This window comes from Saccopteryx leptura, chromosome 13, assembly GCF_036850995.1.
Source record: "Saccopteryx leptura isolate mSacLep1 chromosome 13, mSacLep1_pri_phased_curated, whole genome shotgun sequence".
In the NCBI taxonomy this organism is placed as follows: domain Eukaryota; kingdom Metazoa; phylum Chordata; class Mammalia; order Chiroptera; family Emballonuridae; genus Saccopteryx; species Saccopteryx leptura.
Window position 1 is genome coordinate 31654816 of NC_089515.1, and position 16400 is coordinate 31671215.

At 38.8% G+C, this 16400-nt stretch overlaps 1 protein-coding gene across 1 annotated transcript in view; it reads right to left on the reverse strand.

The window, feature by feature from the left end:
• Positions 1–16400, reverse strand: part of CC2D2B (coiled-coil and C2 domain containing 2B) — a 140470-nt gene that overhangs the window by 98856 nt on the left and 25214 nt on the right. The window contains exons 8-9 of the mRNA XM_066354598.1: positions 15639–15848; positions 11790–11884 (exon numbers count right to left, since the gene is read on the reverse strand). Of these exons, the coding sequence (XP_066210695.1) occupies positions 11790–11884; positions 15639–15848 (305 nt within the window). The remainder of the gene's footprint in view (positions 1–11789; positions 11885–15638; positions 15849–16400) is intronic.

Sequence of the window (16400 nt, forward strand, 5' to 3'; positions counted from 1 at the left end):
CGGGTCTACAGTAGTGAGTGTTAGGGTCTGAGCTGCAGCGCCTGCACCCACACGGCTGAGGGCTCCCCGGAGGGCGGGTGGCGGCGGGATGTGGAGGCGCAGTTCTGTCAGCAGGGGGGAAAGCCTGCTGGCCACCACTGGGCTTATGTGTGAGCTCAGTCTTGCCCGGCTGGGGAGGAGTAGGTGTGCAAAAGCTGTCAAGCCCAGCTGCCAGCAGCCTGTAGTCCAGCCTGTGGGAGAAGGGTGGGAACCCCAGAAGGGATGGAGACCAGCCCTTGAGCAAGGGCACAGGAGCACAGCCTTACCCTGCCCGTGGAACCGAGGCTTGTGGTCTGACTTGGGAGCCAGCTCCTCCCACGGGGGTGGAGCCAAAAGCCTAGAACAGGCAGAGTTCTGCTACTGAGCTGAACATGGGCACGCAGTCCTGCCTGGCAGGTAGAGCCAAGGCTAGCAGCTGTTCCACGAGTGGGCTCCTCCTGCAAGGGCGGGGCGAAAGCCTGGAAACAGGCAGAGACCTGCAGCTGAGCAAAGGTGCTCGCCACTGCCCTCAGGGCCGAGCATAACGCCACTCACGGGGTGGGGCAAAGGCCAAGGCCACCAAGGCTTGTGCACCCGAGCACGTGATCACAGCCACTCCCGTGAAGGAGAGGTGGAAACCACAGCAACAGCTCCAGTGGGCAGGTGCCGGCAACACCCAAACCCAAAAGCCCTAGGCAGCAACAGAACACGGGGTGGCGGGCCTGCAGACAGACCATACCTACGGAACAGAGGCCATACCCAGTGGACTCTAGGGGCCAAAACCTTCCTTTACACAGAGAAAATGTGAAGGCAAATAAATGCAACACAAATGAACCAAGAGAAATCCCCAGAAAAGGACCTAAATGAATCAGATATAACCAAATTACCAGATGCAGAGTTTAAAATAACGATTGTTAGGATGCTCAAAGATATTAGAACAACAATAGATGGTCATTACGAACACTTAAATAAAGAGATAGCAAATATAAAAAAGGACATTGAAATAATAAAAAAGAATCAGTCAGAAATGAAAAATACAGTATCTGAAATAAAGAACACAATGGAAGGAATTAAAAGCAGAATGGATGAAGCGGAGAATCGAATCAGCGAGTTAGAGGACACGATAAATAAAGGAATGGAAGCAGAGCAGAAAAAAGAAAAAGAGACTCAAAAAGTCTGAGGAGGGCTGGCCGGTTAGCTCAGTGGCAGAGCGTCGGCCTGGCGTGTGGGAGTCCCAGGTTCAATTCCTGGCCAGGGCACACAGGAGAAGCGCCCATCTGCTTCTCCACCCCTACCCCTCTCCTTCCTCTCTGTCTCTCTCTTCCCCTCCTGCAGCCAAGGCTCCATTGGAGCAAAGTTTGCCCGGGTGCTGAGGATGGCTCTGTGGCCTCTGCCTCAGGCGCTAGAATGGCTCTGATTGTGGCAGAGTGACGTCCCAGATGGGCAGAGCATTGTCCCCTGGTGGGCATGCCGGGTGGATCCTGGTCGGGCGCATGCGAGAGTCTGTCTGACTGCCTTCCCATTTCCAACTTCAGAAAAATACAAAAAAAAAAAGTCTGAGAAAACTCTAAGAGTTTAAGAGAGCTCTGTGACAACATGAAGAGAAATAACATCCACATCATAGGGGTTCCTGAAGAAGAAGAGAAAGAACAAGGGATAGAGACTTTGTTCAAGCATATCATAGCTGAAAACTTCCCTCAATTAAGGCAGGAAAACATCTCACATGTTCAGGAAGCACAGAGAACTCTATTAAGGAGAAACCCAAAGAAATCAACACCAAGACACATAATAATTAAAATACCAAAGCTAAATGATAAAGAGAAAATATTAAAAGCTGCTAGACAAAAAAAGACTATCACCTACAAAGGAGCCCCTATAAGGATGACTTCTGACTTCTCAACAGAAACACTTGAGGCCAGAAGGGAATGGCAAGAAATATTCAAAGTAATGCAGAACAAGAGCCTACAACCAAGACTACTTTATCCAGCAAGGCTATCATTTAAAATTGAAGGAGAAATAAAAAGCTTTTCAGACAAAAAAAAACCTCAAGGAATTCACTACAACCAAACCAAGGCTGCAAGAAATGCTAAGGGACCTGTTGTAAACAGATCAAAGGAGAAAAAGAATATAGGAAAAGTGGAATACAGTTTTAAAGAATAAAATGGCAATAAACAATTACATATCAATAATAACCTTAAATGTAAATGGATTAAATGATCCGATCAAAAGACATAGGGTAGCTGCATGGATAAGAAAACAGGACCCATACATATGCTGTCTACAAGAGACACACCTTAAATCAAAAGATGCACATAGACTGATGATAAAGGGATGGAAAAAAATGTTTCACACAAATGGAAATGAAAAAAAAGCTGGGGTAGCAATACTTATATCAGACAAAATGGACTTTAAAACAAAGACTATAGTTAGAGATAAAGAAGGTCACTACATAATGATAAAGGGAGCAATCCAACAGGAAAATATAAGTGTAATAAATATCTACGAACCTAATATAGGAGCACCTAAATATATAAAGCAGACTTTGATGGATTTAAAGGGCGAGATCAACAGCAATACTATAATAGCAGGGGATTTCAATACCCCATTAACATCATTAGATAGATCCTCTAGAAAGAAAATTAACAAAGAAACCGCAGACTTAAAGGACATATTATATCAACTCGATTTAATAGGTATCTTCAGAACCTTTCACCCTAAAACAGCAGAATATACATTCTTGCCAAGTGCTCATGGTACATTCTCTAGAATAGAACACATGTTAGGGCACAAAAGCGGTCTCAACAAATTTAAGAAGATTGAAATCATATCGAGCACTTTCTCTGATCACAATGGCATGAAACTAGAAATCAACCACAACAGAAAAACTAAAAAATACTCAAACACTTGGAAACTAAATAGCATGTTATTAAATAACGAATGGGTAAACAGTGAGATCAAAGAAGAAATTTAAAAATTTCTAGAAACAAACGATAATGAGCATACATCAACTCAAAATATATGGGACACAGCAAAAGCAGTCCTGAGAGGGAAGTTAATAGCATTACAGGCATACCTCAAGAAGCTAAAAAAGCTCAAATAAACAACTTGACCCTACATCTAAAAGAACTAGAAAAAGAACAGCAAGTAAAGCCCAGAGCTAGTAGAAGGAAGGAAATAATAAAGATCAGAGCAGAAATAAATGACATAGAGGCTAAAGAAAAAATACAGAGGATCAATGAAACCAGGAGCTGGTTCTTTGAAAAGGTAAACAAGATCGATGAACCTTTAATGAGACTCACCAAGAAAAAAAGAGAGAGGACTCAAATAAATAAAATTAGAAACGAGAGTGGAGAAATAACAACTGACACAACAGAAATACAAAATATTGTAAGAAAATACTATAAAGAACTGTATGCCAAAAAACTAGACAACCTAGATGAAATGGACAAATTCCTGGAAACATACAATCTTCCAAAAATCAATCTGGAAGAATCAGAAAACCTAAACAGACCAATTACAACAAATGAGATTGAAACAGTTATCAAAAACTCCCAAAAAAGAAAAGTCCTGGGCCTGATGGCTTCACAAGTGAATTCTACCAAATATTCAAAGAAGAAGTAACTCCTATCCTTCTCAAGCTATTTCAAAAAATTCAAGAGGAAGGAAGACTTCCAAGCACCTTTTATTAGGTGAGCATAATTCTGATTCCAAAACCAGGCAGACAACACACAAAAAAAGAAAATTATAGGCCAATATCCCTGATGAATTTAGATGCAAAGGTCCTCAACAAATATTAGCAAACCGGATCCAGCAATATATGAAAAAAAATCATACACCATGATCAAGTGGGATTTATTCTGGGGAGGCAAGGCTGGTACAATATTTGCAAATCAATCAATGTGATTCATCACATAAACAAAAGAAAGGAGAAAAACCACATGATAATTTCAATAGATGCAGAAAAAGCATTTGATAAAATCTAGCACCCATTCATGATCAAAGCTCTCAGCAAAGTGGGAATACAGGGAACATACCTCAACATGATAAAGGCCATCTATGACAAACCCAAAGCCAATATCATACTAAATGGGCAAAAATTAAAAGCAATCCCCTTAAGATCAGGAACAAGGCAGGGGTGCCCCCTTTCACCACTCTTATTCAACATAGTTCTAGAAGTCCTAGCAACAGCAATCAGACAAGAAAAAGAAATAAAAGGCATCCAAATTGGAAAAGAAGTAAAACTATCATTATTTGCAGAGGACATGATATTGTATATAGAAAATCCTAAAGTCGCAGTCATAAAACTACTAGACCTGATAAATGAATTCAGCAAGGTGGCAGGATATAAGTCAATACTCAGAAATCAGAGGCATTTTTATACACCAACAATGAACTGTCAGAAAGAGAAGTTAAGGAAGCAATCCCCTTTACCATTGCAACCAAAAAAATAAAGTACCTAGGAATAAATTTAACCAGGGAGATTAAAGACTTGTACTCGGAAAATTATAAAACATTGATAAAAGAAATCAGGGAAGATACAAACAAGTGGAGGCATATACCATGCTCATGGTTAGGAAGAATAAACATCATTAAAATGTCTATATTACCCAAAGCAATTTATAAATTCAATGCAATACAGATTAAAATACCAATGACTTACTTCAAAGATATAGAACACATATTCCAAAAATTTATATGGAACCAAAAGAGAACACGAATAGCCTCAGCAATCTTGAAAAGGAAAAATAAAGCAGGAGGTATCACACTTCCGGATATCAAGTTATATTATAAGGCCATTGTACTCAAAACAGCCTGGTACTGGCATAAGAACAGGCATATAGATCAATGGAACAGAACTGAGAACCCAGAAATAAACCCACACTTTTATGGACAACTGATATTTGACAAAGGAGGTAAGAGCATACATTGGAGTAAAGACAGCCTCTTCAACAAATGGTGTTGGGAAAATTGGACAGCTACCTGCAAAAAAATGAAACTAGACCACCAACTTACACCACTCACAAAAATAAACTCAAAATGGATAAAAGACTTAAATGTAAGCCGTAAAACCATAAGCATCTTAGAAGAAAACATAGGCAGTAAGCTCTCTGACATCTGTCACAGCAATATATTTGCCGATTTGTCTCCACACGCAAGTGAAACAAAAGACAGGATAAACAAATGGGACTTTATTAAACTAAAAAGCTTCTGCACAGCTAAAGACAATAAGAACAGAATAAAAAGACAAACTACACAATGGGAGAATATATTTGACAATGCGTTTGATAAGGGGTTAATAACCAAAATTTATAAAGAACTTGTAAAACTTAATACCAGGAAGACAAACAATTCAATCCAAAAATGGGCAAAAGAAATAAATAGACACTTCTCCAAAGAGGACATACAGATGGCCAATAGGCATATGAAAAAATGCTCAACATCACTAATCATTAGAGAAATGCAAATTAAAACCACAATGAGATATCACCTCACACCAGTCAGAATGGCGCTCATCAATAAAACAACACAGAATAAGTGCTGGCGAGGATGTGGAGAAAAGGGAACCCTCCTGCACTGCTGGTGGGAATGCAGACTGGTGCAGCCACTGTGGAAAACAGTATGGAGATTCCTCAAGAAATTAAAAATCGGTCTGCCTTTTGACCCAGCTATCCCACTGTTAGGAATATACCCCAAGAATACCATAGCACTGTTTGAAAAGAAGAAATGCACCCCCATGTTTATGGCAGCATTGTTCACAATAGCAAAGATCTGGAAACAGGCCAAGTGTCCATCAGAGGACGAGTGGATTAAAAAGCTTTGGTATATATATATTATGGAATACTTCTCAGCCATAAGAAATGATGACATCGGATATTTTACAACAATATAGATGGACCTTGATAACATTATACTGAGCGAAATAAGCAAATCAGAAAAAACAAAGAACTATATGATTCCATACATAGGTGGGACATAAAAATGAGACTCAGAGACATGGACAACAGTGTTGGGGTTACAGGGTGGGGGGGAGGAGAGGGAGGTGCTTGGGGGAGGGGAGGGGCACAAAGAAAACCAGTTAGAAGGTGACGGGAACAATTTTATCAATGTCACCGCATTAAAATTAATCAAAAAAAAAAAAGAATTTATCTCACGGCTAATTCAGGCAGTTAGAAGAATAGTATAAGGATGCTAATTCTGCTTCTCAGGCCACATCCTGCAAAAGGGCCCCAAGCAAATTGGTGATTTGCCTCCTCTGATTTTGCCAATTGGATTAAAAAAAATAGGTCAGGAACGCCCTGAAATGGAACTAACAATACATGAGCATAAATTTAAAGGACTTTTAGATAATGGAGCTGATGTATCTGTTATTGCTAAGCTACATTGGCCTCCTTCCTGGCCCACTCATGCAGCAGCCACAGAATTACAAGGTATAGGGCAGAGTAAATCCCTCAACAAAGTTCTAGTTTTCTAAATTGGGAAGATTAAGAAGGTCATTCTGGATTTTTTTAAACCTTATGTGCTCCCCAGATGGCCAGTTAATTTGTGGGGTAGAGATGTTTTGAAAAATATGGTAGCCTTGCTTTTCAGTCCTAATGGTTTAGTCAATACTCAGATGCTTGGTCGGAGATTTTTGCCCACCAAGGGACTAGGGAAAGAACAGCGAGGAATTCTCACCCCCATAGAAGTGGCACCCAATACCAGAAGGTGTGGATTAGGATATCAAAATTTAGTATAGGAGCCTTGGTAGCTCCTGCTACCTCAATAATGCATTGTGCAGACCCAATTACTTGGAAATCAGATAATCCTGTATGGATAGACCAATGGCCCCTTTCTCAGGAGAAACTTAGGGCAGCTGCTCGATTGGTACAAAGCAGCTACAGCTTGGGCACATTGAACCATCTAATAGCCCATGGAATACACTTCCATATTTTGATCTTGTTACCTCCTGGATTATCAAGGGGCATAGGCGACCCTTACAGCTTATAGGTTTTGAGCCTCAAAATTATTGTTGTTCCTTTTTTCAAAGGATCAACAACTATGGCTCTGGGAAACTTCCACTAAATGGCAAATCGCTCTTGCAAATCAATGGACAACTTTATACTGAAACTGTCAACTTAAAATCAGTTCAAAGACTAGAATTATATGCCACTATCATGGCTTTTCAGCATTTGCCATATTCCCCCTTTAATCTATATACAGACAGCAAATATTTACTTAATGGTGTTTCCACTATAAAGACTGCGGTCTTACGGACAAATGCTGATGAACTATTTCAGCAGTTCTTCCTTCTTCAAAGACTTGTATGTCAACATAGAGCTCCATGTTTTATAGGACATACTCGAGCTCACTCCATGCTCCCTGGAGCTTTAGCACAAGGGAATGCCCTTGTTGATCAAGCTACCCAAAAGAAAATTATTTGGAGTAACCATGACAGATCAAGCAATTCAGTCTCATACTATTCATCACCAGAACGCTGCAGCCCTGTGTAAACAGCTTCAACTTTCTTGGGAAGCAGCACGGCAGATTGGGAAATCCTGTCCAAGGGGTCCTATACTACAATCTGTCCCTTCATTTGGAGTTAACCCTCAAGGACCCCTACCAGGACAACTTTGGCAAATGGATGTTACTCATATACCTTCATTTGGCAAACAGTCCTATGTCCACGTTACAGTGGATACATATTCTGGATTTATAGTAACCTCTGTCAGAACAGGAGAGGCTGCTAAGCATGTTATAGCTCATTGTCTGTATGCATTGTTCTATTATTAAATTTCCTAAACTGGTTAAACTGATAATTCTCCTGCATATGGAGCAAGAGCATTTACTGTATTTTGTCAAACCTTTCGAATTATGTGTATTTCTTACAATCTTTAAAGTCAAGGTATTATTAAAGTGTACCCACCAAATATTTTAAGGTCATTTAAAAAAAATTTAAAAGGGGGGAGTCATATCCTGGAACTCCTACAGGTCTACCATACCATGCTTTTTACTTAAAAAATATTAAATTTTTTTTGAATGCTGATGAACAGGAGACGCCAAATCTTTTTCTCCTGCAAAATACTACCTTCTTTATTTGATTCAGCTAATAACACTGTTTTGTCTTTTTCCAAATAGCCCCAGATATATGGAAAAGATTTATATAGGCGGATGGGGATCCTCAAACCCCTCAGCGAGATCTTCTGAGCATGGCTTTTAAGATACCAAGAGGCAGAAAAAGCCCAATAGAGATCAGGGGAACTACCAGCTTTTAGGATACACCCTTAAAGGCTCCAACACCCCAAAGGGGTCTCATAGGATGCCATCTGGGTCCTGCTTCAATAGTGGAAAGGAAGGTCATTGAGCTAAAGCCTGCCAGGCTTACATGCCTCTGCTGTGAGGAAACAGGGACACTGGAAGGTAGGCTTCCCCCTCGCTCCTCTAAGGGAGGGTTCAGTCTCTTCCAGCCCTGCTCCAGCCACCTATGACATAACCTTGCCCAGAATACTGGAGTTTGCCACTAAAGGCTGAAGGTGCCCAGGGCCATCGGCCCCATCTATGACACTGTGGATGAGCCTAGGGTATTTCTTCCAAGAAGCAGGTAAACTGATCTCATTTGCACAAGGGCCACTTAACTATGTCTTGCCTGAATAGTCAGGTTTTTTATTCTTCCCTCGAAGATCTCTGTTGTGGGTGTTGACAGTCCTATTTTCTGCTGCTTTGTTAATATATAGTGTTTCCTTTATTCCTCCTACCTCAATGCCCCACTCATATTTCAGGCTGGGACCTACTCCTAATTTAGAGCTCTCTTTCCCCCTTTTGCCAACTTCTATTATGAATCTACCTTTGCCACCCAGCTTAGTGTATCCCAAGGTTCTCTTTACCACGCCACAGTTGCAGAGCTCCAGGGAAAAGCAACCTGGTCTCATCTCTCCAGGCAGAGCAGAACAGAAGCTCCATCTCCACATGTGCTGCAGATGGCTTTTCCAGTCTACCTGAATCATTACCAGCTAGAAGCAGCGGTCATTGGGACTTGGATGTGAGCTGCAATGTATAAATTGTGACAACAATTCCAGTGCCATGTGGACTTTTGCTGGATGTGGACTTTTCCTGGACTCCTGCTCCTTGGGACAGCTCCTAACAGACTGAACTGGGGTTGGGTTGCATTTATCAGGGACTTGTCATGGTGTTGGGGCCAACTCGGACTTGGTGAACTTGTTAAGGACACTACTCTTTTATGGATTCTTGCTGTATTGGCCAAGAGTTTGCTTAAAGGCTTTAATCACTGTAAAAAAAAAAATAGAAGACTGGATAAAGAAGATATGGCACATATACACCATGGTATACTATTCAGCCATAAGAAATGATGACATTGGATCACTTACAACAAAATGGTGGGATCTTAATAACATTATACGGAGTGAAATAAGTAAATCAGAAATAAAACAAGAACTGCAGGATTCCACACATTAGTGGGACATAAAAACGAGACTAAGAGACATGGACAAGAGTGTGGTGGTTACGGGGAGCGGGGGGGGGGGGGGGAAGGAGGGAGAGGGGGAGGGGGAGGGGCACAAAGAAAACTAGATAGAAGGTGACGGAGGACAATCTGACTTTGGGTGATGGGTATGCAACAGAATTGAATGACCAAGATAATCTGGACATGTTTTCTTTGAATATATATACCCTGATTTATTGATGTCACCCCATTAAAATTAATAAAAATTTATTTATTTTAAAAAAAAAGAATTTAATCAAACTAATGGGTAAAATAAGAGTCCCTCCTCCCTAGAAAGTAACATGAAATTTAATAAAACACATAGTATGTTGACTAAGTGTTAAGCAGAAAACAATAAAAAAAATCTTCCAGAAACAAGAGCCTTTAAAACAAAGATATATGAGCATAGTCCGTTCAGGGCACTGGACTATAAAGTTCCAAGACAGAGAACCCCTAACATGAGGCTGGAGAGGTCAGCAGAAGTCAGTTTATGCAGGGCCTTATAGATCTTGCTAAAGCTATAGAATTTTATCTTAAAGGTAACAGAAGCCACTAACGTGGTTTTATTTATTTAGAAAAATCACTCTGGATTCCATATGGAGCATGGTTTAAAGAGAAGTATTTTAGGAGACTATTTGAGCAGTCAGGCTATGCAATTTGCACCTGAAATAAAGCAGAATCAGTGGGAATGGTTACTGGCTGGACGTGAGGGATGAGAGGAGGAGCAAGAAGAGGGGTCATAAGTGACTTGCAAATGTCTTCCTGGAAATCAAGTGGTTGTGGGTACTAGGCATCTAGTATACAGTCATTAAAGGCTGAATATGTATGTGCCATTCTTAATTGTATTTCAGGCACACAGTTTTTCTATAGAAACACTGTTTTTCAAATATCCACAAACTCCCCTTTGCAGCATTTCAACACCACTCTAAATTTTTTTCTGAATGTAAATCTTATTACATTGTTTTTTTCTGCTTTAATAAAAGCAATGACCTTTTCAGTGACTCTCCCACATACACATACAGGTGCACAGTAGTAGACTCCTATACATCACCACTGGACCCCACCTAAAGCCTACTTTCTTTTTTCTATATTACAGTTTATTTGATGTATTCATTATATCAATGTCTGTTCTTTGCTTTCAGTTTTAGTTTACCTTATACACTTGATATTAGCCAAAAGGCCAAGAAGTTATTAATTTACCTTATAATTCCAACACTAGTTTATTGTTTGTAAAAACTGATTATCTTCTATTCATTTTCATTCATTCACTATATGCAGGCCCTGGATAAGGTATATGTCAACCTTCTCAAGTAATATTATTTGCATTTAGCTAGGTTATTCTAGGAAACCAATTATTTAAATCAACTGTTGCCTCTAGTGGTTGAGTCTGAAGAACTGTGCCAGGTCAATGGGCAGGGAGACAAGGAAGTTCTTCAACTATCAAATCCCTCTCATATATAGACAATTGTTATATGTTTGTGCACAGTGGAACTTTCTACTCAGTAAGTACCTCCCACTAAGCTTTCCTACTATTGTAGATTCCTAAACACATAATTATGTGTCTTGTTATTTTAAAAAGATTTTTGTTTATTAATTTTAGAGAGAGGAGAGAGAGAGAGAGAGAGAGAAAGGGGGGAGGAGTCAGAAGCATCAATCCATAGTAGTTACTTCTTGTATGTGCCTTGACCAGGCAAGCTCAGGGCTTCAAACTGGTGACCTCAGCATTAATGGTCAACACTCTATCCACTGTGCCACCACAGGTCAGGCCATAATTATGTTTTGACTTGAAATAATTTTTCCAGTTATTTCATACCTTCCTAACTTCTCTTCTTCTCAACTAGTCCATAATCCAATGGTTCCCAGCTTGTAGACCATATATTTTTTTACAAGGGTCCTTGGGTCAATATGCTATTTGAATATTGTCTTTAGACTTTATATCTTGCATATATGTATATCTAGAGTAATTTTCAAATACATACAAACACTTGAGATGAATATAATCCAAATCAATTGAAAAGTATCAGTAAACTCATAATTTTCAATCAACATATGTATTTTTAAATCTGTGAATATTAAAACATTAACTACTTTCATATGACATTTCCATAAAATATTTTTACACACACACCAAAAAAAAAAAATGAGTCTTAAAGGAAAGGTTGGAATCATTTCTGTAAATGCCTAAGGAATAGGGGTCTTTTCTTTTTCTTATTTTATATTTTCCATAGCAAAGGCAGTACTCTAAAGAAGTTACTTAGTAAATGCTTAATGAATACATGAATGGCCCCAAACCTACCTTATCTGCCTATAATAATCTTCTAAAGATTTTTCAGTCAGCTGGCTTATTTCCAAATCATTTGTTAATTTGGTAGCATGTGTCAGTGCTTTAAGCTACAACAAAGAGAAGAGTTTTTTTAGAACATTTCATTCACCTGTTACCATCATTCCACTTCACCTGTAGATTTAGGTGTGTGAGGTAGAAGCATTACTGCCTCAACTTTCAAAATATATTACACATAAGCACCTTTGGGCAAAACTGAGAACTTCAATATTTGTCTAAGATACAAACATTACACCTTAAATCTTCTAGATAATCCGTTCAATTAATATAGAGAAATGTCAATCAATCAAGATAATAGACTGAGCACAGGAATCTACCTTCTTTCACTTAAAATCCCATGGTTATATGAAAGATACATGTTTATCTGTCTTTATTTCCATCATCACTTCCATATCTATGTAAGTATATTTGTAATTATATCTCTCAATAAAAATAAATGCATAACATAGAAAAACAAGGAAAAATAAAATCAATAAAACAAGTTAATACTGAAGGAAGTATAAAACAGGGAGAAATATCCATAGAGAAAAACTATAGAAAAATAAACTGGAGGAAACTATACCTTAAAACAGGGGTCGGGAACCTATGGCTCGCGAGCCAGATGTGGCTCTTTTGATGGCTGCATCTGGCTCGCAGACAAATCTTTAATAAAAAAAATAATAGCGTTAAAAATATAAAACATTCTCATGTATTACAATCCATTTATTTCCTACCGCTCATGTTCATGGTTGCAGGTGGCTGGAGCCAATCACAGCTGTCCTCCGGGACAACACCAAATTTTTATGGGATAATGCCTAACATACACGGGTCGTTGTATGGCTCTCACGGAATTACATTTTAAAATATGTGGTGTTCATGTTCATGACTCTCTCAATCAAAAGGGTTCCCGACCCCTGCCTTAAAACATGTGCAAGACAAATCTGTTATAGTTAGAGACAGTTTGTAAAAACTCCAAGATGTGAATCAATTGATAAAAACTTCTACTGGAAGGCAAAAGAGAAGATTTCAACAAATGGGAAGACATATTATATTCCTAGATGAGAAAGGCCAATTTTTATAAAGATAGAATCTCTTTCAAAATATAATGCAATCACAATGAAAATGGTACTGGGTTTTTTAAATGTTATTATATTTTAATCCCCCTTATATCCTCTGTACCTCTCCCTCTCTCAACAATCACCACACTATTGTTGGGTAATAGGTTTTTTTTTGTTGTTGTTTTGTTTTGTTTTTTACAGAGACAGAGAGAGAGAGTCAGAGAGAGGGATAGACAGAAACAGACAGACAGGAATGGAGAGATGAGAAGCATCAATCATTAGTTTTTCATTGTGCATTGCGACACCTTAGTTGTTCATTGATTGCTTTTTCATATGTGCCTTGACCACGGGCCTTCAGCAGGTCAAGTAACCCCTTGCTCAAGCCAGCGACCTTGGGTCCAAGCTGGTGAGCTTTTGCTCAAACCAGATGAGTCCGCACTCAAGTTGGCAACCTCGGGGTCTCAAACCTGGGTCCTTGGCATCCCAGTCTGATGCTCTATCCACTGCGCCACCGCCTGGTCAGGTGGGTAATGGGTTTTAAAAATAGAAGCTGACAATTGTTCACAGTGGCCAGGACATGGAAACAACCAAAAAGCCCGTCAATAGATGACTGGATAAAGAAGATGTGGCACATATACACTATGGAATACTACTCAGCCATAAGAAATGATGACATCGGAACATTTACAGCAAAATGGTGGGATCTTGATAACATGATACGAAGCGAAATAAGTAAATCAGAAAAAACAGGAACTGTATTATTCCATACGTAGGTGGGACATAATAGTGAAACTAAGAGACATTTATAAGAGTTTGGTGGTTACGGGGGGGGGGAGGGGGGAATGGGAGAGGGATAGGGGGTGGGGAGGGGCACAAAGAAAACAAGATAGAAGGTGACAGAAGACAATCTGACTTTGGGTGGTGGGTATGCAACATAATTGAACGACAAGATAACCTGGACTTGTTATCTTTGAATATATGTATCCTGATTTATTGATGTCACCCCATTAAAAAAATAAAATTATATATATATAAAAAAAAAAAAAAAAAAAAAAAGAATTACAATTCAAGTTACAAAATACTTTAAAATTATTGGAAATAAAAAATAGATAAAAAAAAAAAAAAAAATAGAAGCTGACAAACTAATTCTAAGGTTAGTATGTAGGACCAAATTTACAAATATCCAAAAACATTTTAGAAACAATGAGGAAGCACCACTCATCATAATTTAATTAAATATAGTCATTAAAACAGTAATACTAGACAAATATGTCAGTGGAATAGATAGTTTTTAAACAAATCTTTGTAAATATGTGAAGCTGGTTTAGGATAAAAGCAGAATTTAAATCAGTAGGAAAGTTAGAATGTTTGGATACTAGGCTAACCTCTTGGGGGAAAGAAACTGAGCTGGAGCCTGACCTCACAAGACACAGTTATAAAGTCTAGATAGAATAAAACGTTATTAGAAGAATATAGAAGGATACATTTATAATTTTGGTCTGTCAGATACTATTGGTTGCCCTTGAATGATCCCATTTAATTGGAAGAACCCTAATTTTGTTTAATTGTTCAATCTTCTTTGTGTTTCAGAGATAAATCCTGATTAGAGCCATTTGTAGCAATTTCATTCTCCTTTCTAGTGACTGATTAAGGCATGACCATGTGATCTAATTCTAGCCAATGAGACATGAGGGAAAATCTGCTGAGGTATGGGGGAAGGTTGGAGACTACTCTCAGAAATATCAATTTGTTGTCCCAAACATTCATTGGCTGACTGTTGTATGCATTCACTGGTTGATTGTTGTATGTGCCTATGCGGGATTGAACCCAAACTGTGGTATACTGGGATGATGCTCTAACCAACTGAGCTACCCGGCCAGGGCAAGATCTCTAATGTTTTTTCTTTTTCTTTTTTCTTCTTTCCCAAGTGAGAGGAGGAAAGATAGAGAGACTCCCTCATGCACCCTTACCAGGATCCACCCAGCAAACCCCATTTGGGGCTGATGCTCTGCCCATCTGGGGCCATGCTCACAACTGAGCTATTTTTAGCACCTGAGACGGAGGCTCCACAGAGCCATTCTCAGCACCTGGGCCTAATGCGCTCAAATCAATCAAGCCACTGGCTGCAGGAGGGGAAGAGATAGAGATAGAGAGTGAGAGAATGGGATGGGGAGAGTGAGAGAAAGAGAAGTGGGAGGGGTGGAGAAGCAAGTGGTCGCTTCTCCATGTGCCCTGACTAGGAATTGATCCTGAGACTTCCACACACCAGGCTGATGCTCTATCACTGAAGCAACTGGCCAGGGCCTCTAATGTTTTTTCAAAAATGCAACATAACTGAATGACAAGATAACCTGGAGATGTTTTCTTTGAACATATGTACCCTGATTTATTGGTGTCACCCCATTAAAATTAATAAAAATTTATATTGAAAAAAAAACTTAAAACAGCCATGTAGCTCTGTTAAATAGTAATCATTTCAAATACTTGTCTTGAGTCATAGGACCAAGAATACTACTGATTAGTAAACCATATATAAGTGCTACATATCCTTCAGGATATCTTTGAGACTGCCTTCCTGGCCAGTCAACCCCTACAGTTTCTTTTCAGAAAAACTGAAATCAACCATTGTTCTAAATAGTTAAAAAATGCTAAGGAAAAATATTCTAAGGTCACTTGCTCTGTACTAAGGTTTGTTTACTCTTTCAATATGAAATGTTTATTATATAATGTAATAAATATAAAAATATATAATAAGAGCCATTCTCACCTTCTCCAAAAGCAGCTGAGATAAATTCTGTTGCTGCCTGTCCTGAAAATACTCATAAAGTTGGAGCAGCTTAGCACATAATACATGTTCTTGATTGAAAAGAGGATGATGGCTAAATTGCAAACCCACAATGTTGAGATCTAATTGGTACATTTTCCTTTGACCTTCCATTTTGGTCCTAATAGAGCTTTCTAAATCATATTTCACTGCCTTTTAAAGAAAAATATGTACAGAAAGATAATTCGATTCGATTTCTTTTAAAATTACAAGTAACATTTCCTTTAAAAGTAACATGTTAATTAATTATAAGTAAATTCAGAGACACAAATGAGCAAAAACTAATAAGGCCCCAGATAATTTCCTATAGAAACATTATGACAGATGGTGTTCAGAACTGCTGAGTCAAAAGTTCAACTACATGATGACATAATCATTATCTGTGGGTCAGCGTTAAATGGTAAACCCTTATTAAAACATTGTTCTGAAATGAATTTGTTGGTAATCCTTGAAAAATTCCCTCAAAAGGCCTCGACCTTCTAAGCAAATGCTGCTTTGTAAGGAGACCATCTTTCCACATGGGACTGTCTTCATTTTGATACCAGATTGTCCCTTAATTAACTGAAGTCTGTAGGCCTTAGACTATGTGAAAAATAATTCAACTATGTTTTAGTACACTACTTTAAATTTAAGCACATATGTTTGAATATGCATGTGATTGGTTTTTAGTGATGTAATTTGAGAAGTCTAGTGGGTTACTTTGCA